The sequence below is a fragment of the Thunnus maccoyii genome, chromosome 7 (genome assembly GCF_910596095.1).
Source record: "Thunnus maccoyii chromosome 7, fThuMac1.1, whole genome shotgun sequence".
NCBI classification, from domain to species: Eukaryota; Metazoa; Chordata; class Actinopteri; order Scombriformes; family Scombridae; genus Thunnus; species Thunnus maccoyii.
Genome location: NC_056539.1, coordinates 24375945 through 24401397, shown reverse-complemented (window position 1 = coordinate 24401397; position 25453 = coordinate 24375945). Strand labels below are relative to the sequence as shown.

General features: G+C 37.8%; 1 protein-coding gene across 2 annotated transcripts in view; it reads right to left on the bottom strand.

The window, feature by feature from the left end:
• Nucleotides 1–25453, bottom strand: part of pde4ba (phosphodiesterase 4B, cAMP-specific a) — a 190160-nt gene that overhangs the window by 155507 nt on the left and 9200 nt on the right. The window contains exons 1-2 of one of the 2 annotated variants that reach the window (XM_042416306.1): nucleotides 23494–23523; nucleotides 10158–10252 (exon numbers count right to left, since the gene is read on the bottom strand). In XM_042416306.1, the coding sequence (XP_042272240.1) occupies nucleotides 10158–10199 (42 nt within the window). In that variant the 5' untranslated portion in view covers nucleotides 10200–10252; nucleotides 23494–23523. Of the gene's footprint in view, nucleotides 1–10157; nucleotides 10253–23493; nucleotides 23524–25453 lie in introns of those variants that run through there. The other variant, XM_042416305.1, reaches the window with a different exon arrangement.

Below are 25453 nucleotides of genomic sequence, written 5' to 3'. Positions count from 1 at the left end.
TATTCTCAGCAGGAAAGCAAATTTGAGCTTAGAAACAGTTTAGCCCGATTAATGAAATGACCCCTGTCTGAACTCACTTGTCATATACGTCAGTTGTACAGACAATATTTGTATGGTTTTTTTACATCTAGAGTGCTCAACACAGAATAAAACTGAAAGTTTCTTATACTACAGGTTTTCAAGGAAAACAGATAAAAAACCAAGCACGCACATGTGTGAATGACAAGGTCAAATAATTATATCAAGCAATACAATGCAGTCTACAGTATATATCTATTAGTTTATTTTTTGGGAGGGGAGACCTCAACTGACTACAAACAATTTACTGTAAAAAAGTATTTCTTAAAACATGTATTAGTATTATTTGTGATTTTTCTTTAATTCATAATGCATCTCAGGGCATCTTTCCCATTTCTCACCCCCCCTCCTCATTGACACCCATATCCCTCTACGCTCTTGCCATTTCAACACCAAGGCAACAAAACAACAGGGAGGAAATGAAGAGATGAGCTGAGAAAACAACACCTGCTTCCCATCAGATATAGAGGGGGAGGTATAGAGAGTGGGAGAGGGTAGACAGAGAGGTAAAAAGGTCTGACAGAGGGGAAGGTAAGTGCAAGGAGATAACAGCTGGGGCAAGGCATGAGGGGGAGAATTTGCAGAGAGTGGTGAGTTAAGTAGAAAAAAGATAAGGAAGGAGGTAGGGGCAGATACTGTAGCTGAAGAGAGCGAGAGAAAGATGAGTAAGAGCAGAAGAAAGAGGGAGGGAGGACAGCACCGGAAGAGAGACTGATTAGTCTTGTATGAAATAAGACATATTCATCTACAGCTGAGCATTGCTTCCAGCGATATGCACATACAGACTAAAGACATGTATTTTATACATACTGTGCATTTCCTACACAGATATGAATAGAGACGCCCACCTGTGCATGTACATCAGCTACAAGCACACATTAATATATGAGCATGTTAGATACATTTATGGCTTGCTTCTCCAGGGTCTTTTTAATAGAGGAATAAAATAAACATAGTGGTTAGTTGATATATATACAGTGTCAGTGTGTGCGCATATTGTTGTATTTAAGATGGATGAATTGAAAAAGGGCATGAAAAGTAATGAAAAGTGAAAAGTAATATTTTCAGAAAATACAAGAATCACGTCTCTTTTTCACACTGACAAGTGATGACCATGCATTTTTGTAATTGTGCAATTATTTGCTTCCCTTGAGTCGGAGCTTTTTCAAATGAATCAGCATATTAAGAAAAAAAAAAAATCAGACAATACAATAAAACTTTGAGAAACGCTTCACAAGGTTTTCATATAATAACAGAGACATGGTTGTCGTCTTTGAATAAAAGGCCATTTCAGGACTAATAATTCCATTCAGTTCGATTTATGGGCTGCTAAAAGTGATGAAATATTCCCCTGAGGTTGACAGAGGAACAGGATATTAATAAAAACTGGTGAATTATTATCACTTCTTTCTTTCTTTTATCATCTTCTTTGTGAAATAGCCTGATCCCCGTGTGTAAGACGAGAGATAAAATAAATTGCCTGCTTCCCCCCTCTATGGCAAAATGCATGACATGTGATAAATTTAGCTTATCTGAGGGTTGAGCACAAAAAACACGCTCAGTGTAATTCGCTGAAAGCTATTTTCAAGACGTTTCAGCTTCATTTATTTGGTATGCATGCACAGATCAGTTTATTAGAGAGGCAGGAAAGACGAGGAGATGTAACAAAGGATGAGAAACAGATTGAGATCCAGACTGAATCCGTCTTCTTCCTCTGTTCATGTTTTTTCTTTCTAGGAACCATTCCCTGCCCCCACACAAGAGGCACTTTACTTCCATCTATGTGTCTGAGAATTTTTGCCACAGAGTTAACTCCACAGCGAAAACATCCAAAGTATTGTGGATTAATAATAGATCTCTACTTTGATCTAGAGATTCATCTGCCAGCATTTTCTGCTTATACATTTACTAGTTTGGGCTTCCCAAATATGAGTATTTTCTGGTTTTCAAAGTATTTTATAATAGTAAACTGAGTATTTCTGAGTTTTAGACTGTTGGTTGGACAAAACAAGTCATTTGAATGTTTGCACTTCATGGCCTTGTGAGAAATTGTGATGCGTCTTTTCACTATTTTCTTTTATAGACCAAATAATTAATCAGTTAATCAAGAAAATCATCAGCAGATCAATCAATAAGAGATTACATTAGAAAAACTGTACTCTGTACTTACTCTGATGGTATCTAGAACACCTGTTTAATCAGAACAGAAAGGATAATAAAGGATAATACAAGATTTAGAGGTATTTTCAATCAATTATGTTCATGCTATCCTCATGCTTTCTAGGAACATTTAATATTATGAGGCGCCTTCTGACTGCAGAAGTCTTCTACTCACTTTCACAATCACAGCAGGAAGGTGAAGTAATAAAAGACAGAGCATATACTGAAGAACCAATCGAACTCAATAAAAGTTATCTAGTGTTAGTGCTGACAAATTAAAATCCCTGCCTGTTAAAGAAAGACACAAACTTGCTTGTATGAAATAAAATATCCTGTTTTTCAAGTGCAGTAAACCTAAAGCATCACAGCGATATATATCAGGAGGACATTCAGTGAACGACAGCCGATAGACGGAAGCGAAGTGCAAGAGGTCACAGTTCATCTAATCCCAAGGTGCCACACGAGAGAAGAGTTACTGTTGCTGTGGTAACCAACATCACTCCTCCTGACGGACACAAAAGAGAGATAGAGAGTGAAAGAAGATTACAGTGTTTGTTAAATCCGATATAGAAACAGTGGAGGGAGGTGAAATAGATGTCATTAAAGAGAGACAAGAGTGAATGAGAACAGACTTGAGTAGAGAGGATGGGAAGAAGGGAGAGAGATAGAGTTGAACTGTTGCTTATGGTGGATAAGATTCAACGCTCAACTTCCTAGTTCTCTAATTGGAGGATGAACAGCTGTTCAGTTTGACCCTCACTCAACTGTCAGACAGAGAGAGAGAGAGTGGTAGAATGACAGAAGAAGAGATGGAAGCTGAAACAAGTGAGATAAAGGCAGCAAGAGAGATTAAGAGTCAGAAAGGAGAAAAAAATATATTGAAAATGAGAGGAGAGGACTGGTAACAAGTCCTCATACTTAAACAACAAACAAGATTGTTAAACCAACAGTCAAAATAAAACACAAAATAGGTTGACAAAAGAGATAAATTGTAAATCAGTGTCCACTTACTGGATTTTCTGATCTTTCTTTGGTCAAATTACTATTTACAAGGGTAAAAAAATTGTACTTTCATACTCAACAAAACAGGTTTATTGTTGTCTTCCAATACAACCCAACATTATGTAATTAGTCAGAGCATTCAGAAATGGCTACATACAGTATGACCATTTTACAGAATTATCCCTACAGTAGGTTTGGTTACGTTTAGGCCCAAAAAACTACTTGGTTAAGGTCAGGAAACAATCCTGGATATGATAGAAAGAAACCAGCGTTGACTGTTGGCAGGAAAGTGGTTGCTGATTGTGGTTTCCTGTGCTTATGGTCCAAGTAATGCTTGAAAAAAATTGTTTGTATGAAATGTCATCTGACCACATTTAAAAAGCACAACTACCTGCTCCGAATATCCACACTCAAACACTGAAAATCCTGCTGTCATGGAGAAGGGTGAGACAGAATATATTGTAGAAATGGGAATAATGACACACACTTTCAAACAGACTCTCCTCAAAGTATTTGTGGTTTTGCACTTTCAAAATGTTACAAAAATTCTCGGCAGTCCCGCCGGAGAGGTGTAGGGAAAGGAGGTTTCAGAGACTGATCGATCATCGAACAAGCGCTTTGTTTAAGCATCACATGCTTTGGTCACTTGACAAACTAGGTCTCTTGTGAGTGTCTCCCAAGATGGATATAACAGCTAGATGAGATATAAACACCAGAAAACCATGTGAAGCCTAATGAGAAACTCTGTAAGACAGATAATTTGGATACAGTGAAAATTATGACAAAGCTATCATGCTACAGTGATATGAGCTGGCTGTGATCAGACACCTTATCTATTGCACACTGTGGTGCAGAGCTGAGGGAAGAGTGATAAAAGGACATGAACAGAAACCAACAGACTGTTCAGTAGATATACTGTGGCAAGGAAGAAGGAGGGCTGCGTGCGCCTGCGGGCATCAATGGCTGGTGAGGCAGTCTGCGTTGTTGCAGTTCAAAGTTCTCTCCCAAATTCTTTCTAAAAACATTGCATAGTATGTAACATAGTTGATTTTTCCTCTTTATGAAAGTACTTGGATTGGAGAAAATTGCAGGGCAGTAAATAAGCCTGTGATGGCAATGATTCATTACTCATGAACTCATTATCATAAAAGTAGTTCACTAAAATTGCAGTCTGAGTAGTTTCTCATAAATCATGGCTTGGCTGTTTGCAAACTGAATGTCCAGAAATTTGTTAAAATTCTAAGTGTTTGAGAAAAAAAACTGGTTCCTCTGTTGCACACGTATGCAAGTTTGGTTTGATTTGTCTTCATGCTGTGGTCTTAATTTGGTTCACAATACAACAGCACGGGTTAACAAGAAGAAAGAATTATCAGCTACCAAATGCTAAATAACTTTAACGCCAACTGTGACTGCAACTGTATTTTGTCAGCATAGTTAAAAATAAACCCTATAATAACAGTAATTTAAAAATGTTCATGATTTTTAAAGGATAGGTTCTGGTTTTGCTTGCTGAAATCTTTCCTCCAGTTCATACTAGCTATTAAAAGATTCCCTCCAAATATGCTTACTATGTAAGTGATGGGGGACAAAATCCACAGACCTTGGTTTGTGCTAAAATGTATTTAAAGTTTATCTGAAGATTATGAGGCTTTAGCAGTCTGAGTTAGTCAAATCAGGTGGATATCTTCCACAGTTAGTCTTTTTGGCTGATGAAGTGACACCATTAGTCAGCCGAATGCCGCCACTTCCTGTAAAAATTCCCTCTTTGCGTTTCCCTATTGGGCTGTGGTGGTGGTATAGTAACAAAAAGAGGGAAGTCGGCATTAAAAAGACTGTAACTCTGAAATATATCCACCTGTTTTGACTAATTTGGATGGCTGAAGCTTCATATTAGCTTCAGAAAAGCTTTTTACATAGAAGGAGGGCTGTGGATTTTGTTCACCGTCACTTACATTGAAAGTTTATTTGGAGGAAAAAACCTGTTTCAGTGTTCATTTGGGTACCTGACTAAAACAAACTTGAAATATTCAGAACCTGTCCTTTAAGATTATTACATCTTGATAATCAATGACATTAGATCATATAGAACTTTTAAGGGACCTGCACACACCCTATAAAACTTGTTGAATTCCAGTTTTAAAACATTACTGAACTACTGACATGAATCAGTAGAGACAATGAGGTTTAAAGGTTAAATTGAAGCTTTAATGTTAAATTGATTTTTTTTTGTTACAGGGTGTGGATAGATCTGATATGGACTTGATGAGAGTAATGTATGCACAGACGCACTTCCATTAACCCTCAGAAATAGATTTTAATTGAATGAGCAAAATGTTGGCCAAAAGCACAGAGCACCTGGAACTGAGTATCCATGTGTGAAAACAAGCATTGAGACACACTGTCATAAATATGCAGAGTCACATACAAATGGTGGCATGCATTCAAGCACACTCACACAGACGACCACAAGAGTACCAGCACATACAGGAAGTCAGAGCTGATCAGATCAGAGCTGGTTAGCTGTGATCTGCATGGGAATGAGGTCATTAGGTCTGTAGGGCACAGAGACATTATTTAATCTGTCCACCCTTCAGCACACCACTGTCTAATAACACACCCCCTCCCTGAGACACACACTCATACATGAATGTATAGGGAATGAATCACCTGCACATACAACCACACTGTACGCACCCACCAAACTAATCCAATCCAAATGTTAGCTTCATGATGGGCCAAATCATTAACACAAACACTCACAGGCATCTGCAGACACTCACACCACTCAAATCTAATCCCAGCTAAGCATCACCAGCTAAACCAAATCCCTTCTGTTAGAGCTGGAATCCAATAACAATGTCCTACCTCGAGTCAGCACACTTAACCTCATTGATTTAGGAAACACTTAACGCTTTCACTGAAATATACTGTAAATACACTGGTTTTCCAGGCTTTTTGAACATGGATAAATGTACATGCAAGCCCATAACAAAAAAAAAGCATGCATTCCTGGTTTGCTCATCTGTTTTAACTTATCAGACAAATACCATATGTTGTAACTCCTTTGTGTGGTTTCCAGATGTGTCATCATAAATAAATAAATAAATCGTTTTTAAAAATAATGACACTTAGATTTAAAGTACAAGATGAGCAAAGTATGCTTATTTTAAAGGAATACTTCGATATTTTGTGAAATATGCTAAATTGTTACATACCACTCTCATGTTGGTGCATGAGGCAGGAAGCCTAGCTTAGCATAAAGACTGGAATCAGGGGGAAACAGCTAGCCTGGTTCTGCCAAAAGTTAAAAAAAATTGCTTACCAGCACCTCTAAAGCTGAATAATTAACACACTGTATTTCGTTTTTTTAAATCTGCAAAGAAATCTGCTATGTAATAATGACAACTTGTGGTTTAAAAATAAGTTAAGAAGTGTAACTAAACTCTTGAAGCCTTCCCCCCCACGGGCAATGTCTCTGCTGGTTGCCAACATCACTGTGACGACAAAGCTGTTCACCAAGAAATAGTTTTTTCCCTCTGCGCAGGAAGTTAAAAGCACAGAGAGAGATTCAGGACAGCTCCCCTGGATCTGGTAGGAAATTGATGTGAAGTATAAAACAGCCGATTTTTCAATGAGAATACTTGTTAAAAGGTCTCCCCTTTGACTCCAGAAACCCAATACAACTGTTAAATGATATTTTTGACCCTACAGGGGATATCAGGGTGTGCCATCATAAATTTACTGAACTATCTGACAGGAAACACCTTTTCAACCCTTGCCCTAAACTACTTTCGAGCTCCTACAGCTGCACCCGCCCTTGCTAAAACAGAGTGCAAATACTCAGCTGATTCATTTGTTCTCTTTTTTCACATTCTGACTCCATTTGACAAAACAATTGCTGTCATAAGTGCGCTTTGTATTATAATTTTAATGTTTTATTGTTATGATTGTTTTATTGTTATTATCATCACCAATCAGAGATGAGGGTTAACCGTTGTTAGGAGACAAAAACAGAGATGAGTAATTAAATTCAATTAAAGCAAAAAGAGTACACAGTGTTCAAATTTACATGGAGAGAAAGAGAGAGCCTGAATAATACACACCCACATCTTCAGCTATGGATTATTTGAGCAATACTACCCAACACCTACAACCACTGCAAAGTGCACCTGCATGTTTCTAACCATAAAGTGCATAGAATGAATGTACAGGCGTTAAACACATTATATCCTCATAACACAGTGTTCCAAAAATGAATACATTTACAGGTGACTTTTAGTTTGAGTGCAGACAGAGTGGGACGTGTTTATAGTGCAAGGGAAAGTAATGGTGGTTAAAGGAGGTAGATGGCCATTAAAAGCACTCAACTTTGACACTGGGGTCTGGAGTTTGTGTGCCATCTAATAAGTCACTGTTGACTTTTTTCAGTATATAACCATGACCACAATCTTTCCTTAAACTTTACAAAGTGGTTTAGTTATCCTAACATAGATACACTGATGTTCAAATAACCTAAATCAAGTGCTTTTGGTTGCATAAACCTACCATATACAGTACACTACCTCAAATTGCCACAAGGAAGTATAGAGTTCAGATTGTGCAGATATAATCTTCATATATACGTGTGTTTAATAAGAATGTTCTCATAATGAGAAATTATATTTCTCATATATTTCACATATTTAGCTTGTGCAAAATTAACACACATGAATGTTAGTCTTGTAGCGAGACTGTCCACATGCATAAATGTATCTTAAAACTAAGACACATGAGTGCAGGATGTGTTGTACTGGATCTGCACATACACACAACAAACAGTGCAAACAGTTTGCAACCCTGTGGGTTTAAACATCACATCACATGTTTATAACCTGTGAGCCAGAAAGAAGAGAGATCAGAGAAAGAAACAGAAACAAGGAGCGCGACGTGAGCTACAGAAAATCTCTGTGCAAAAGAGACCTAATGGAAAAGGAGAGAGCCAGGCAAATAACAGAAAAGAGCTGTCAAAACATGGGGGGGTGACAAAGAGAGGAATGATTGAGAGCTGTGAACAAAGTATACCATCCTAAAAAATCATTGAAAAAGCTGTTTTTCAACAGCTGAACAACTTCTTGGCACTAAACAACTGTTTTGATGTCTTCCAGTCAAGATTTCAACCACACCACAGCACTGAGGCAGCTCTTGTTAAGGTCTTCAATGACATCCACCTAAACACAGACAGTGGCAGAATTTCAGTCTTAGTATTATTGGATCTGAGTGCTGCATTTGACCCAGTCGACCATAACATATTACCAGACTGACTGGAAAACTGGGTGGGACTTGAATCCTACTTAAAGGACAGGGACTAGTTTGTGTCTATAGGTTATTACAAATCTGAGCGGACAGAAATGACATGTGGAGTTCCCCAAGGCTCCATTCTGGGGCCTCTTCTGTTTTAACATCTACATGCTGCCTCTGGCTCAGATTATGGAAATCAACAAAATATGTTACCATAATTATGCAAACCACACACAAATTTACATAACCATAACACCAGGGGACTAATACAAGCACTGAGAAAGAGCATCAAACAAATAAATGGTTGGATGTGCCAGAATTTTCCTCCATTAAATAAACAAAAAACGGAAGTAAATGTTTTTGAAGTCAAGGAAGAACGATTAAAAGTCAGCTTCAGTCGATAATGTTAAAAGTCACAAACAAAGCCAGAGGCCATGGTGTAGCCATGGACTCAGACCTGAATTTCAACAGCCACAGTAAGAAAATTATAAAGTCAGCCTAATATCACCTTAAGAATATATCAAGGACTTGGAAAATGCATTCCATGAATTTATTTTCAGTAGACTCGACTACTGTAACACTGTCTTTACAGGTCTCCCTAAGAAATCAATCAGACAGCTACAGCTGATTCGGAACAGGATGCTTGACTCCTCACTAAGACCAAGAAAGTGGATCATATCTCACCAGTTCTCAGATCTTTACACTGGCTTCTTGTCTGTCAAAGAATTGGTTATAAAATACAACTGTTGGTTTATAAAGAACTGAATGGTTTAGGGCCAAAATACATTTCTGATCTTCTGCTACGTTATGAACCTCTCAGGTCGTTTGGGACAGGTCTGCTTTCTGTCCCCACAGTCAAAACTAAACATAGAGAAGCAGCATTCAGTTTTTATGCTCCACATATCTGGGACAAACTCCTACAAAACTGCAACTCTCAGTTCATTAAATCAAGGCTGAATACTTTTCTGTTTCTGTTTATTAAATCAAATTAGAGGCTTTTGATTAATACTTTATACTGCACTTAAACTTTTACTCTCTCCTCTTTAAATTGTATTTAAATGTCTTTTTATATTGCGTTGTGTTGCTTTTACATTCTGTCTTGATGCCTTTTATGTTTTACATAAAGCACTTTGAATTGCCTTGTTGTTCAAATGCACTATACAAATAAACTCGCCTTGCCTTTCCCTGTGTATGTGGTGAACCGCTTATCTCTGTGCTTCTCTGTCCTCACAAAGCCACAAGAAGGAAGCTACAAGAGGTGAGCTGCTTTTGTTGCTTAAAAAACTCTTGAATGCTTCCTAATTATTCATAATCCTCACTATTCCATAATAAAGTCTCAGTCAGGGAGTGTCTGTGTCTTCTTCTCAGTGTTTATGTCTCTCTCTCTGTCTCTGAATTGAAGAACATTTTGTGTTGGATTAGTGACTTTGACACAATCCTAAAATGAAAGATGATGAAATGTTTTTGGTTACCTCTCAACCCTGAACACTAATGAGGGCTCTTTCTTTGGTCAACAAGGTCGATATTTCTGACACAGTGTAATGAAACCCATCTCCAGTGATGACACGTGTCTTCAAAAATGTGTTTGATTAATGTCTGTTACATAACTGGTGTGATATTGTAGAGACAAGGTGACTTACACTGTTGGGAGACACTGTGAGAACACTTCTGCTCTTCCTCATTTTTCCTCGAGTATCTCCCTCGCTGTCCAACCACAGCAGCTTCACATGCACACCTGGAAACCACAAATAGAGACCCTTTTAGAACAAGTTGCAATGAAAACTGCTGACAGTGAGGTCCATGAGTGATTGGACATTATTTGTGTTGAGCTTTTCCAAATGCTTTGAGCAACACAAATGAATTTCTATCCATCTCGTTATATTAGAGTGTTGACACAAGTTTGAGAGACAGATATAATTACAATACAACATTTTAACCTTCACTTTCATTATAATATAAATATTCCCCAATCCTGGTTCTTGTTCCATTTGGGATATTTCTGCCACCTGTCCTTCCTATTTTGTCACAAGTAATACAAAACCACATGTACAATAACATACACACTGTTCACTATGCATCAATATTGAATTTACTGAACTACTTTTCTCAGTCATTTTGGTGTGTCTTCCTGAGGAAGAAGAGAGCCGAGCAGTCAAGACAAAACAGCCTCGCCTTCAATATTGCTCCGTTGAGGGGCATCTAGTAAGTGATACATCAACATGAAAACGCTGCTGTACAGCACACTGAAATCCCCTATGATGCACTGCTATGTGAAAATGTGCAATATATTCTATGAGGGCCAATAAAAGTAACACTCTGATAAAAGAGGTTGGCTAGATACCCCAGCAACATGATCGCTCCCATGTTGAACTCAACTCGTTTTATTTCCCTTTCCTATCACTTCCCAGTGCCAGAAAAAGATGGTTCCTGCAAAAAACAATACCAACAGTAGTTTGATTGGAGCTGCTGTGTTGGTAGTTTGAGAGCAATTAGATTTGCACTAACAGTTTATAAGCATAGGTACAAATATAAAATGTATAATAATAATCCTTATTTGTAGAGCACTTCTCAAAACAAATGCAGTGTTACAAAGTGCTTCACACACAGCAACAAATCAACTCTATTAAAGACAAATGGAAAATTGATTTGTAACATCACATGGACCAGAATAAAGTATGTAAATCAAATTCTAGTAAATAGGTGGCACAGTGGTGCAGTGGTTAGCACTGTCACCTCATAGCAAGAGGGTTCTGGGTTTGAACCCACTGGCCTTTTTATGTGCAGGTTGCATGTTCTCCCTGTGCCTTCATGGGTTCTCTGCAGGTAGTCTGGCTTCCTCCTACAGACCAAAAACATGCAGTTTAGGTTAATTGGAGAGTCTACATTGCCTGTGAATGTGAGTGTGAATGGTCTGTCTCTATCTATATGTTAGCCCTGTGATTGACTAGCGACCTGTCCAGGGTGTACCCCGCCTCTCACCCTATCAAGTCCAAGCAAGAAAATGGATGAATGGAAATTCCTGTAATATATGATAAACAAAATAAATACCAAAATTCAGGAAAAATCAAGTTTTGAAAAGAAAAAAAATCCTCAAAAATCAGGATAAACTCTCAGATAAAAGTACGTTTTAAGAAGATATATAAAAGACGATATTGTCTCAACCAGCCCATATACTTAGGACTTGGGACAAGCTCTGCCCAATGATCTCAAGCTACATACAGGCTCATATTGGACTAAAAGATCTGAAACATAGCAAAGAGTCACGCCATGAACAGTAACTATACAAATATACATACAGTACATGAACTGTGTATGTACACTGTAAATATACACACATACACACATAAATACCAAAGGATCAAAAACCCAGTAAAGGGAATATGGACAATGTATAAAGATGTTTTTGTGTGACCAAGTCAAATGTTCAAAGTAAAAGACTGTGGAACTTAATGTTTATTGAATGCTCTCGGGGTATTTCCCTGCCTGTAATGTCTCACTTCCCTGATGAGTGAGATGATGAGTGTTTGCATGCTTTTAATCTGTAAGTTCAGACAGATGTTCATGGCTGAATGGGCCTGACCTTGAATAGTGCATCTCAGGACTCAAACATAAGATAAAGAGCAGCGGTTCAACCATCTGTCATACATTATTACAGCTGTGACAGTTTGTATTTCCAAATGTTTCAATATTGTGTCAATTCTTATACAGAATTCTGTCCTGTTATGATTTGTTGCTTATTACTAGTGAGTTCAATCATTGTTTGGGGCTGCAAAAGGAGTGAAATATTAGGATGTTAAAATAATTGACGGCTGTGCAGCTGGCAATCCGGCTGCACAAATTACACTGTCAAGTCACTGACAAGTGACGTGACAACAGGAGACATGATCTTCTTGTTACAGCAAAACAAAGATGACAGCTTCCATGTAGTGTATTCAAGGCAACTTAAAATTGATTCGAATTAACAAAGCTGAAATATCAAAGCTGAGAAAACTACTGAATACAGGAAAAGGAGATGGATACAGGATGAGACATATTTTTAACTAAACCAGATACATGTATAATTACTTTAACATGTCTTAGCAGTTACTAATATATGTGAGGCTCCACATGACTGCTTTGAATTACAGATCAATTTAACCATTTTAGCAATGTGAATCACTGAGTTGATAAAAAATAAAACAATATAAAGCACAGGGGCTGCCACATATTCTAATTTGTTTTGCCCACAAAATCTACTGTCAGCTACACACATTTTGCAATTTAAAATTAAGAGATATGATACATCTGGTGAGTTTTTGCAGACTTCAAGAAATCACTTCACATCTCAATGCTTTCTACAAATAAATAGAGCAAAACAAAGAGTAAGCAGGACAAAAGCAATGGGTAGTCGGATGTGTTGCAAAGAATACTGTCACATGTGAGCGTAACACTATTACTCTGTCTGATATGGCTGCCAGATTTCACTCCATTTTTTTAAATTACACAAAAAGATACCTAAGATAATAAACAGACAATACTGCCATTCATCTTATTTTGTTGCTAATAGCTCAAAATTAGAGTGCATGGATACTTTTAACTGATTTTGAGAATATAATTTCACATATGTTATATAATAAGATTATACAACCTTACTTCAAAAACACTGCTACTGTCAGACTAATTTTAAACCTGCAGAACTTTTACAGAAATGAATGTCTGTTACATTCAAGCTCTTGCCAAACGAGTTCACACAATGCTGATTAAGCGGAGGTAAATCTCTCTGTATTTCACAGTATACAGAGTTTTTAAATCCCATTTAAGGTATGACATTCCTGTGCTGGCTGTTTGGCCCTTAATGTGGCCATTAGTGGCTTCTAGACTTTCTAAATGTTACTGGACCAAATGGCTCAAATTCTGATAGTGAAATGAGTCATTTTGTGGGGGTTGTGTGACGCTCAAAACAATTTATCCACCATTTTATAGCGGCAACAGTAGGTTACAGCCAGTGGTGTACTGGCCAACGGGCATACTGGGACAAGTCCCAGTGGGCCGGTGGACCGCCCAAACATTTCCATTTTTACCAGCCCTCTTTGTGTGCCTGTCATTCAGGGTGCGCATGAGAGCGTGCTGCAAGCCTGTGATGCCAATCACAGCAAAGTGCCCCCCTTTACTCTCAAGTCCTGCACTCCAGATTTAAGCCTACACAAAATCTTAGATGTGAAAAAACACGAGAGACTCCCATATCGATCACACAAAGAGCAATAGGGCAGCCAATTGTGTATTTGTGTCAAATTCACATAAGCTTTTACTTAACTAGCTAATCAGTCCTGATTGGCCCTATGCTCTAGTGGTGTGTGTGTGTGTGTGTGTGTGTGTGTGTGTGTGTGTGTGTGTGTGTGTGTGTGTGTGTGTGTGTGTGTGTGTGTGTGTGTGTGTGTGTGTGTGTGTGTAGGGAGGTTGAATCATAACAGACAAATGAAAAAAACCCAAAATAAACTGAGCAATACATACTGGCTAATCTTTATGAGTTCTCTCTCTTGCCAGGACAAATTATACTTTTTCTTTTTTTAAATTTTTCCTCTCAGTAGCACACGCTAATGTAACAGCGAGCTAATGAAACCTGAAGCAGCCTTAATGGTTCAGCACACTGTAATTCCCCCCATGCTAATCATTCAAAAGCAGCAGACATGATTGACTCCGCAGTCATTGAGCCTCTCTCTAATGAGCCAATTCAGGCAGTCGTTAAAAGGCCCATAAGAACTCATATGTTCCTCCTGTGACCTGGGATGGTCTCTATTTTTTTCTTCAGTGTATGGAGATAGGGGGAGGTGAGCATCAGCAGTGGTAGAAAGTGATACAGAGGGAGGGCCAAGCAGTAAAAGAAGAACAAGAATGAGAATTAGACTGTTTTGGGGAGATCTGGCAAAATTAGTGAGGAGTGGCCCAGAGAATGAGATGAAGATGGAGACGGAGAAAGGAAAGGGCACCACAAGCAAGCAGGTCAGAGAGGATTTAATAAAATAAAGAGAAAAGGCTGGAGGTTAAAAAAAAAAGAAGGGTTGAAGAATGAGGTGTGAAATTAGGAAGCAGAGGAAGAAGCAGCAAGGAAGACTGGATGTGCACTTAGGCTGTATGCAGACAGGTTGGAGACAGCATATTTACCATGTTAAGAAATGTAATGGTTAAGGACAGTTCATGCCCTTGAAGCAGATGGACACATTTGTTTCAGCTTGAACAGGCAGGACAACCTTTAAGGCCCAAGGAGATGCCACTATTACATAAAAAACACCCCCATCACACCACCTAAACACAGCAAAAAAAAAGCAAATACTTAGCACGTATTCCTCTTGCTACAAGAGCTCACTGCTAGTCAGCACCTTCAACAGATAGAGAATGTTTAATAAAATGTACTTTCTCAGCGTAATTAGTCTTACCCATTACAGCAAATTAGACAGGCAACCTTCACTGTTGGCTGATATTTGAAAAGGTTTTCACAAGCTAATCTCCTGGATAGCTCACAGGCATGTGCTCAAACATTTTAAGACACAGTAAAGTTGCTAGTTGCTGCATTGAATAATCATGGCAGAGAGTTTAATTGCTTTGCAAGCTGGCTTTCTTAAACTCACTCACTTTTGTTCCTAAATTATCTTCATTTCTCCAAAACAGTTTTGAAGAAATGAGAATTGCTCAAATGGATGCTGTTTGGTTTTCGCCACTTGAAACATAGCACATAAAGCCTTACCATCCCAAATAAGAGAAAACAACTAAACCAAAATTAATGTAAATGCATTTTAAAGATTGTTTTTCTCTCGTATATTAACTTTGAGCTTTTCTGGTGAAAGACTTTTCATAATATTTTGTTTGACTATTGTTATGATTATTAAGATGAGCACTTGAATAATGTAATTGAGGTAATTCATTAAAAATACCTTGAATATACTGTGTATTTCTTAGAGGAAATTATCAGCAGCAAGGCCTCTCTGTAGGGACGACAATATGTTCCAGTTAGCAGATAATTAGTGGGTACAGAAGAAATTTGTGTTTCAGTGCAGATCTGAAAATTGTGCTCGGCAGCACAGATGTAGAAATCAGTTTATGAACACAGATTAGCGCTGTAACCTCGGGGGATGAAGCACAATGGTACTAACGAGGAGTACGGTGTGTGTGTGTGTGTGAGAGAGAGAGTGTGTGTTCTGGGGCATCCTAATTAATGTTACTTCTGCCTAATTAGCAGCATTAGGGCAGACAGGTGTGAAGACAGAAGACAGCTCACACAAACATTACCAAAAAAAGCCTTCAACAAAACAAACTAGCACACGCATGCTCTCTGCATGAAAACAATACAAAAATGTTCTCCCAAATGTGTGTTCAGCACACACAGAGCGCTGGTGAGGCGTCTCTGTGTGTTTAATGGTTTAGCATTAAGTTATTCATAATAGTCACACAGTCACCTTTGGCTTGCAGTCAAACTGAGACTTTCTAAAGCGAGGACACTCTCTCACTGTGGATAGTTTTAACAGTAAACGTTCCTAATACTTGGTATGACCAAGTCTTGCCTCCAGAACAGCACAAATTCTACAAGGCATCAATCCTGTCCCATTTAAATTACATTTATATTCATGTTATATGCATTAGAAAATACTGCATGCTGCATAAGAACCTTAACACTGCCCAGCTTACATTTTTATAAGGACATGTTCATAACAAACATAATGAACTGCTCATTGCCAACACAAAATGTCTCCAAAATGTTCACTTTCAACATATTTAATTTGTTGCTATATCAGCTTGTGGAAATTAAAGCTTGATTGATGGTAATGTTTATGAAACTCAAAGCACTTGGTTAAAGTTAGGGAAAGCTTGCAGTCTTGGTCACATTTTCAATATTTATTAAAACCACAATCTTTCCAAAATCTTTAAGTGTTTTAGTAGCCTAAATGTAACAACATGTGGGAAGTAGGACATCAGTCAAAGTCCTGTACTTTGTGCCCCCAACCACCCACCCTCCTACCTTTAGATGTCACACATAGTACAGGTACAAAAATGTATTGATATAGCAGATTTATAGTGTATAAATGCATTATGTAGATGACAAGGTTGGTTTAAATTTTCTGGCTTATAGGAACATGCAGTTCCTGCATATATTTCGGCCAAGCATTTGTGCTATAAATCCCTTGTTCAAACTCATCCCAAAGGTGCTATGAGATCTGGAGAATGTGGAGGCCATTAGTACTCTACTAAAGTCTATATGTGTAAAAAGTATGTGGCCATTAGGGATGCAGCTGGTTAGCACAACTGTAGCATCAAAGTGATACTCAGTTGGTATGAAGTGGCATAATAAGTGTTTTGAGAACACTCCTTGCATCATCATATAACAGGAGAAGAGTGCCACAGATGCCTTTAAAAAAAAAAAAAGTAAAAACATGCTTAAATGTGTCTAGCCTTTCTTCTCTGACTTCTCCTACCAAAAAGATCCGGTTAAATGGTATCATTACGACCTCAATGTGATAGATTTCCTTTTGAAACGTGATGTTGGAGCAGGAGATCAGACAGTGAGAGTAAAAATCTTAAAGGGCAGCATACGTTGGCAGCGTATAACCTGCATCATAACATCAACACCCATCGTTTTCTATGTAAGCTCACACACCAGCATCATCATGACGTCTAAACTCATCAGGAAACACCAGCATCAACGTACTTCAACTATTCAGAAAATCAGCAATTTTATCCTAATTACACCCCAGATTGGCACTTCCTGTCTGCTATACCTTACTTCTTTTGTCTGTATGACTGTGGTCGCTACAGGCATCAACTGACATGTCAAATAATGCAACGCGCTGCTGTGTATTGCTCTTGAGTGTAAAGCAATGGCTTATTAGTTATGAGATAAAGGCAGTTTGAGCTAATAGGATTGTTGAAAAAAAATATGATTTTATTGGTTGGACAATTTAGATCTACTGTTTTTCAGGAGATGGTAACTGAACCTCTTGACCCTGTCTCCAATACAGTGAATGAGTTGCAGCCCCATTATTCACTGTTTGTCAGAGCAGACTGTTTACAAGCAGGCGTAGCTAATAAAGTGGCCACTAAATGTAAAATATTATTGCGCAAACTAGAAAGTGGCTCTATCCGTTTCTACCAAAGTGTAATGCAACCATTCCCCCTCTCCAAGCCATCAGGTAGTAAATCATAACCAGTAATACCTGAAAAACACCCATTTCCCCAGACTACAGTCCACAGGTTTTTAATTTCAAATGTTGCGCAGGAGACAATTTCAGGTGGGCGTATGGCAAAATGTGATGAGGTCTTGTGTCACATCTCATCTTGTTCCTGTCACACATGCAGACACACACACAGAAGTTCACATGCAACAACGTCATTGGAAGAGGGCTTCAACAGAGCATGTCGTGTATCAGCCTAATAGAGCAGAGATAACAAGCTCTCCGCCTGCCTGTCCTGTTGACTGACTGGCTCAGTGGGACATCTGACAAGAGGAAGAGAAACAGGATCTTAGCAGCTGCCTGGCTAGCCCTCAGTCTTTGGGTCCATATTGTACTGTAACCTGACTTTAAGTTACTTTAAGTTATAGCTTGAAACTGTTTGCTTGTCAGCTGTTGGAGTGTGTTCTACCTTTTGCTCTTTATTAGATTAACATGTGCAGTTTAAAACTTGATTAAGGGTCTGTATGAGGTGGTGATCCAAGAGGCAAAGAGAGAATTAATCTGAATTTATGCCCCACTAAAAATCTAAAGTGGAAATGCAAGACATCAAATGCCACACAAGTGTACACAGAGCAACCAGAAGGACCAAGTGGCATCCAGTCTGTCTGCATTCGATAATTCGTTCACTATGATCTGTCATGCTCTTGCATCATACTAGCAGCCAGCAGAAAACATACAACAATAAAGATGAAATGTTGTGTGGACAAAACTGGCTGTAATAAAATAAAGACGACATTTTTTGTGTCTGCAATCACATTCCTTTAAGATTTTGAATCATTTTAATTTCTGAATATGGTTAAATTTTCCCCACACATAATAAAACTGCACAGTGCACAGGTGCTTTGAGACATCCAATACCATGACTGGTTCTGAAGTGTGATTTCTGATAAAAAAAATATCCAGTCTTCTCCACATTGTGAAAGTTTTACCTCATCATGTTTCTGATCATCATATTGTTGTCTTTATGTGTGTGACTGTCTGCATGAGTGACTCAGACAGAGAGTGCGCCGATAACGTGACACCACTACAAATCAGCTCAACCAAAGTCCAAGAATGGTTGAGTATTCTGAATTGTTGGTCTTATATTAATGAATAGTCTAACATTAATAAAAACTCAGAACACGCTTAAACACAATTTAATCCTCAACAGACTCTGAATCTTGTCAAATCCCATGGCAATGCTCAGTAGCGCAAAACCCACCCTTTGTATGCAAGCTCAGGCTTTGTAAAAACCCAGTCCTTAATACAAATATGAGGTTAGGGGTTTAGCTCACTAGTGCAAAAATCAAATACAGCATTGGACAATTCGTAGAGGATATATTGAGGAGATTCTGTGTTATTAACACAATGAACAAAGACAGGATGGAGAAGGGATGGCAAACAATGAAGTTCATGACCCAGTCACCTCACAACAGTGAAGGGCTTCATACAGTATATATTAAACATTTGCTGGGAGGATTATTATAGAGAACGGCTTCATACTGTATATATTAAACATTTGCTGGGAGGATTATTACAGTGAACGGCCTCATACTGTATATATTAAACATTTGCTAGGAGGATTATTTTTTTTTAAATGTGTAACAGAGCAGTTATTTTTTCATCCTCTACTTGATAAATAATTCTGTTTTAAGAATCTACATATGTTGGGCTCAGTTTCAGCCGAGCAAGAATGCTCTTATTTTTAAATGGACAACATATTAACTCATTTCTGTAGTATTGCTTATATTACTGCACTGGTTGTGGTTGTGGTGGTTGACTTATATTAGCAGTTAGCACAATTACGAAGCACTATAAACTACTTAATCCACTGACTGTGTTTCAGCAGTGGCTCACTTCTGGGTAACTGGAGCAGAGTCAAGCTGATACTGAGAAGCTTGATAATACGGCATCATCCTCTATAAAGTGGCAATACCATTGCATGGTCATAATTTCACCCTGTGGTCAGAGATAACAGCCATCTAGCAGCTTGCCAGACAAATATTAAAATTTTTAAACTGTAAACCTTTTATTCATAAGAGTTCAGAGTTTGAACCATCCAAAACAGAATATAACATTTTCATTGTATTTCTGATGCTTGATTTCCTTCTCAGACTTCTGTATATACTTTACACAATACATAAAGGAGGTTCAAAACTACTTTTTAAATGTTAAGTGTAATTTTAAATATTTTATCTAAGTGGCCCTACTAATTGCTTTTAATTTCTGTCTGACAAATTGCAGATTTGCTGGAATATCTTTGCTGCAATATCTCAACATTGCTACTGTTCAGCCGCTTATATGATTTCAGTATGAAAAAAAAGATTAAACTACATACAGTTTAGTCACCAGACATTTCAACCACATGTTCAGTAAAACACTATAAAATTACAGTCCCATAATAGCACCATATAATCATTTTTGATGTGGGTGACCAGAATTCATTATAACAATTTACTGAATGCAGGAAACCAATTTTATTTTCCTTCCTCCAGAGTTAAAGGAAAAAGCCATTTTAATAAATTCATTCCAAAAAATTGCTTTATGCTTTATTGAATCCTCTTTATCCACCTCTCATTCTCCAGCGCTAATCCAGTTTAAAGCACACAGATGTCCAGGCAAAGGTGCTTAAAAAGCCTCCAGGGATAACATGACAGTTTTGTAAACCTTGTCTTAAAATCCCCTTTCTGTCAGCTTTCTGTTAGTTACATAACAGTTATACACAGCAGGAATTGTGTCTTTTTTGTTGTGGAGAAGACAAATGTGATGCTTTATCTTTCTATCTTTCTATTTTCTTTCTGATGTGTTTTTGAACAGGAGTTTGAGGCAGGAAATCTGCTTTTTAAGACTGCAACACGGTCGTGGTGCCCTAACCCCACCAAAGTGGCTATGTCAGTCAAAATCACTTTGGACAACTTGGAAAAAAAAGATTTGTTACACGACTATTCATCATTCAAAGTGCAAAGACAGAATGATTACTGACTGAAGTTCCTATATTTTTAAGTCTTTCAATGCACTGTATGAGTGACAGTCTCAGACTTCAGTATTTCAAGACGATAATTTTGAAAAACCCCATCAGAAACCTAAGACCTGCTGCAATGGTATAAGACTTAGGATTCCTGATCAGGATATTTTGATTAGGGCCTGAGTGGAGGTCACTGCACTGAATAATAATACCAATAAGGCCAACTGTGTAAATTTACCGCCCTCACACTAAAGGCCCTGGTCTTGTTTTCTTCACCACAGATAAAAAACAAAAAATTAGCTGCAATCATTGGCATTAAATTGGCATAAAATGGACTCCATGACTATAATTAATGAAATATCCCAAACTTGTCCACAGACTGGAGCAATACAACTAAATGCATCTTACGAAATTATATCAGGGTGACTTTGTGTATTAATTTGTTTCTGTTAGAGCTGGTGGTGACCCCGACCCCAACAACAGGGTAGCAGCAACATCTACTACTGCATAAAACCTAATCCTGATTACTGATAGTTTCAGCTTCTCAAATGTGGTGATTTGATGCTTGTCTTTGTCATACATGATATTAAACTGAATATCTTTGACTTTTGGACTGTTGGTCAGACAAAATAAGACATTGAAGACGTCACCTTTAACTGTGGGAAATTATAACAGGAATTTTTCACTATTGTCAAAGACAAAATGATTAATTCATTGATAATGAAAACAATCATTAGCTGCAGTGCTACAGTTACAAAAAAGGTGATGTCACCAATCACTAAAGCTCAGTTCAGCTCATTCATTGGCTTTCCTTTAGCTGCTTTGGTGTTCTTCTCAGTCCAAAGTACTCAGGTAAACTGCAAACTATAACTACTATTTCACATAGGTACAATAATACAATAATATAATATAATACAGTAATAAGTGGGTTTGTCTGACTGTTGTTTCAGTTATGATAACAATAAATCTAACTCCAGTTTGAGTAATACATCCATGAGTTTGACAGCTTGAATCAGATGCCAAAGCACTACTAGGAAGGACTTTACAACTCTGCCAAGTTATCATGGTGACTGCCAAGTAATCTAAAAAAGAATGTGTGATAGCCACTACAAATAAACTGTAGCACCATTTGCATCTTATCGAGTCAAACATCAATGTCTTTAGCTACACACACCCATGTTATCACAATTTTTACTAGAACAAATGAGGATTGAATCAGTCTCATTAACTTTTTATTCCAAATTCTTCAAACTTACATTGACAAAGAATTTCAAAACAGTTTCTCCTGGAAGAATGCATGACACACTGAAAATGCTTCATTTCTGTGTGGAGGGATATATCTGAAACTTTCCCATTATTCTGCAGCCTACAGCCTCTGAAAGCCTCCCACATGAGAATAGTAAAAGGAGAAAAATCACGGAGTGAGAGGTTAGAGCAGTGGAAATAGATTCATTGCACCTGTTTTCTAAAACTGTGGTTTTTCACATTTTCTCAACCAAGCTCTACACAAGACTAATCTTTACTAGATAGATTTCTGATCTTTTAGTGCACATCATTTATTTCAGCTTCTTCTGCACTGCTTATCAGAAGCTACATAATTGGTGACTTTAAATTATGTATTTGGTTTTAAAAACTTTCATCATCTGAATTCTAAAAGGTCCTGAACCAGCATCTGAGCAGCGTCACACCTTCACCAATGATCACTATTATCTGCTGGCTCTAGAGACAGGTCCGCTCTGTCTGGGGACTTAATTTTCCTCCTCACAGAGATCATCAGTGTGAGACAGAAGACTGGAGCTCAGGGAGTTACTAATGAGCAAAGTCTCTTTTCACTGTGTTTCCCTTTCAGACGCTCCCCTCTCCTTTTTCACACCCTGAAGTGAATGTTGTCATTTCATGCACACACATTCACTCATCTTTCTAGCAACCCCTGCCTGACTAAGTCTTGAGGAAATCAGCTTATGAAAAAGTAAGTGCTTTCTCATAAGTTCTTACTGAGACAATTAAAAAAATTGATTAGCCCAGCGTCCCTCTTTTATTTGCTCCTTCAAGCAGCGTCATTCTAATGAAGGGGAGCAATCAGGGTGAGGGCTGCACTCCGTTGAGCGTGTGCTAGAGAGAATAAACACTCTTACACCAACTGTGTTCATTATAAAAACCAAGAGAAAAAATGGAGGTGGAGGGAGAGAGAGAGAGGGTATATATCCTAATGAACACAGGCACAGACAGAGAATTAACCACAAATAAATATTAAAAAATTAAATCAACATATTATGTTTTTCCAGAGTTGTTGTGATTATGGATTTTAATTGGGCATAAACAAGATAAAATGATAAAGTATCTTTCTAGCCTGGCTAAGCTTTTGCTTATGTTTTATTGCTTTTATAGACCTTTCTCACAGCAGAATGCTATGACTTTTTGATGTGTCAGTCGGGACTGATGACATTAACGATGGCTCAGTTCCACCTGATTAATATTGTGAACTGCACCTGTACTTTTCCTGCTTTGACATGTTAAAATGTCTGCTGTGAAAAGGTCTATTGTTTTTCATATTTTGATGTTTTTAGTGTCTTTTATGTATTTTTTGTTTTCACTTTTGTCATCATTTTTATTCACATTTTAATTGTTTAAGTGTATTTGGTTCAAATTCTTGGTGCTAGTTTGTCAGTCACCTGCATGAAACCTGTATGAAAGATGCTCTACAAATACATTTTGTTTGCCTAATTGAAGTTAAAGATCGCCTTCAGACATGTTTTCATATATATGAAATTACTCTGCTTTGAATAATAGCCTAATTTGTGTCTGATGAGGTTTATAAAAATGTTCATTTACCTGGTTGGAAATCCTTAAAATGACATCTACTCCTTTTCCCGCATTGAAAAATCCAGAATCCATGAATATGCAAACATTTTTCATTTCAAATGTTTAACTGCTGGACACTAGACGTTTCCTACTTCACTTTAAAGTTCATTATCAGTGTTTGTGCACTGGAGGTTCCAAGTTTCCACATCACACTTGGAGAAGTTGCATACTGGACCAGGATTGGATTCCAAATTAGTTGTGATGTCATAAATCCTGCTCCTTAAACTCTGTGTAAATGTGAAAAGATTCAAACGTACATTATTCCGCTGCACAGAAACAGGTCACGCACACACACCCTTTCAGATGGTCAGTACTACTGTATGCCATTTTCACACACAACCCACATGCTCAACATGGGATTATATACATAGTATCAACCCGTATTTGACCCAATCATACCATACTGCTGTCAAGGGTTAATCCCTGCTTGTTGCCATTCACAGATGATCCAAGTCCACAGCTGTAATTCCATACACTGCTCAACTATAGAATTACAACAGAGAAAATACATATATAGACAGGATATATTGTATTTGCTAAAGAAAATTGTGGAATTGGAAATAAATTTCATGATGGTGCAGGTGAGGTGGTGCAACTTTGAATGATTTCTTACAAGAATTTACCAGTCAGTTTTACTTTATTCCAAACTACAGGTCCATATAATTATGATTAAGAAGGCTTAAAGATTGAAAAGGAAATCCTGTGATAATTCTGTAGTATCCCTATTTTGACCCTGTAACCCTATAATAATCCTATAGTGATTATAGAACTGCATTTTCACCTTCTTATACCAAAGGTGAGCAGTGTCAGGCCGACCTTCAACCCTCCAACTCTGCATGTTGACCCATTCAAATCAAAAGTAAACATCCCACATCGCTGTGTCATCCTGAAAGGGTTAGACAGTCTGTATAGGCTGTCAATAACCGTAGTAATCCATCAGAATATTGATTACCAAGGTATTACATCAAGTAAGAGGAGAATAGCGATTGGCTACCAGGTCAAATGAACTCTCCCTGCCTGGATACAAAGACGACCTCCTTGACACAAACATAATAGACTTTTCTCAAGGTGGACATTCTGACTTGTCATTGCAACAAAACCGGGGACGTAACTAATAACATCAATGACATTTCTGTTATATCGAGGTGTGCTGGTAAGCCATGCCAGTGCATATACCAGGACCCTTATTATAAGAGCCATTACTAAATCCATGACAACACACATTTATAGTTAGGGGCAAAATTGTGATTTTTGGCCTCAACATATAAAAACAACATTCAGGGGAAGCACTAATGAAACATCAAAATGGGCAATGGACTGGCAAAACAGGGCAAGGTGAAGCTTAATAGCAGTTATGACTTTTAAGAATTTTTTGGGGCAACTCAGAGGCAGCATAACAAGTAGTGAACACATCACTTACATATTATGACCTTATATGGTTGATATGGAAAATATGCTAGCCTATTTATAAATTGAGCAACATTAGCATTCATTTGGAGTCATGTTTCTGGCCACCTGATGAAGGATAGTCCAGTATTCATTCTTGGCTCTACTCTCCACTAACTACAGAGGGAAATAGATAGTGCTCAATTTGACATATGACAGGGGCGATTCTAGGATCAGACTTTTAGGACCTTTTAAAATGTTTAACCCCCCCTACAAGTCGATTATACCGCTTAGACCATAGTCATTTGCCAACAATATAAAATAAAAGCATTTGCAAATGTTTGGTGAAAGTTTTGCCCTCAAAATTGAAAGGTTATGGAGCAAGAGCTTACTGTTGTCATGACAACTTGCCACACTGTACTCGCCGCCAGCCTGAAAAGGGAAAAAAATTCATGTAAGGTGTCATTAAGCATAACCACAGAGTATGTCTCCAAATCAGTGTTCCTTTGTTTTTGGCAGAGAAAGTCTCTCAGTATATTAACTG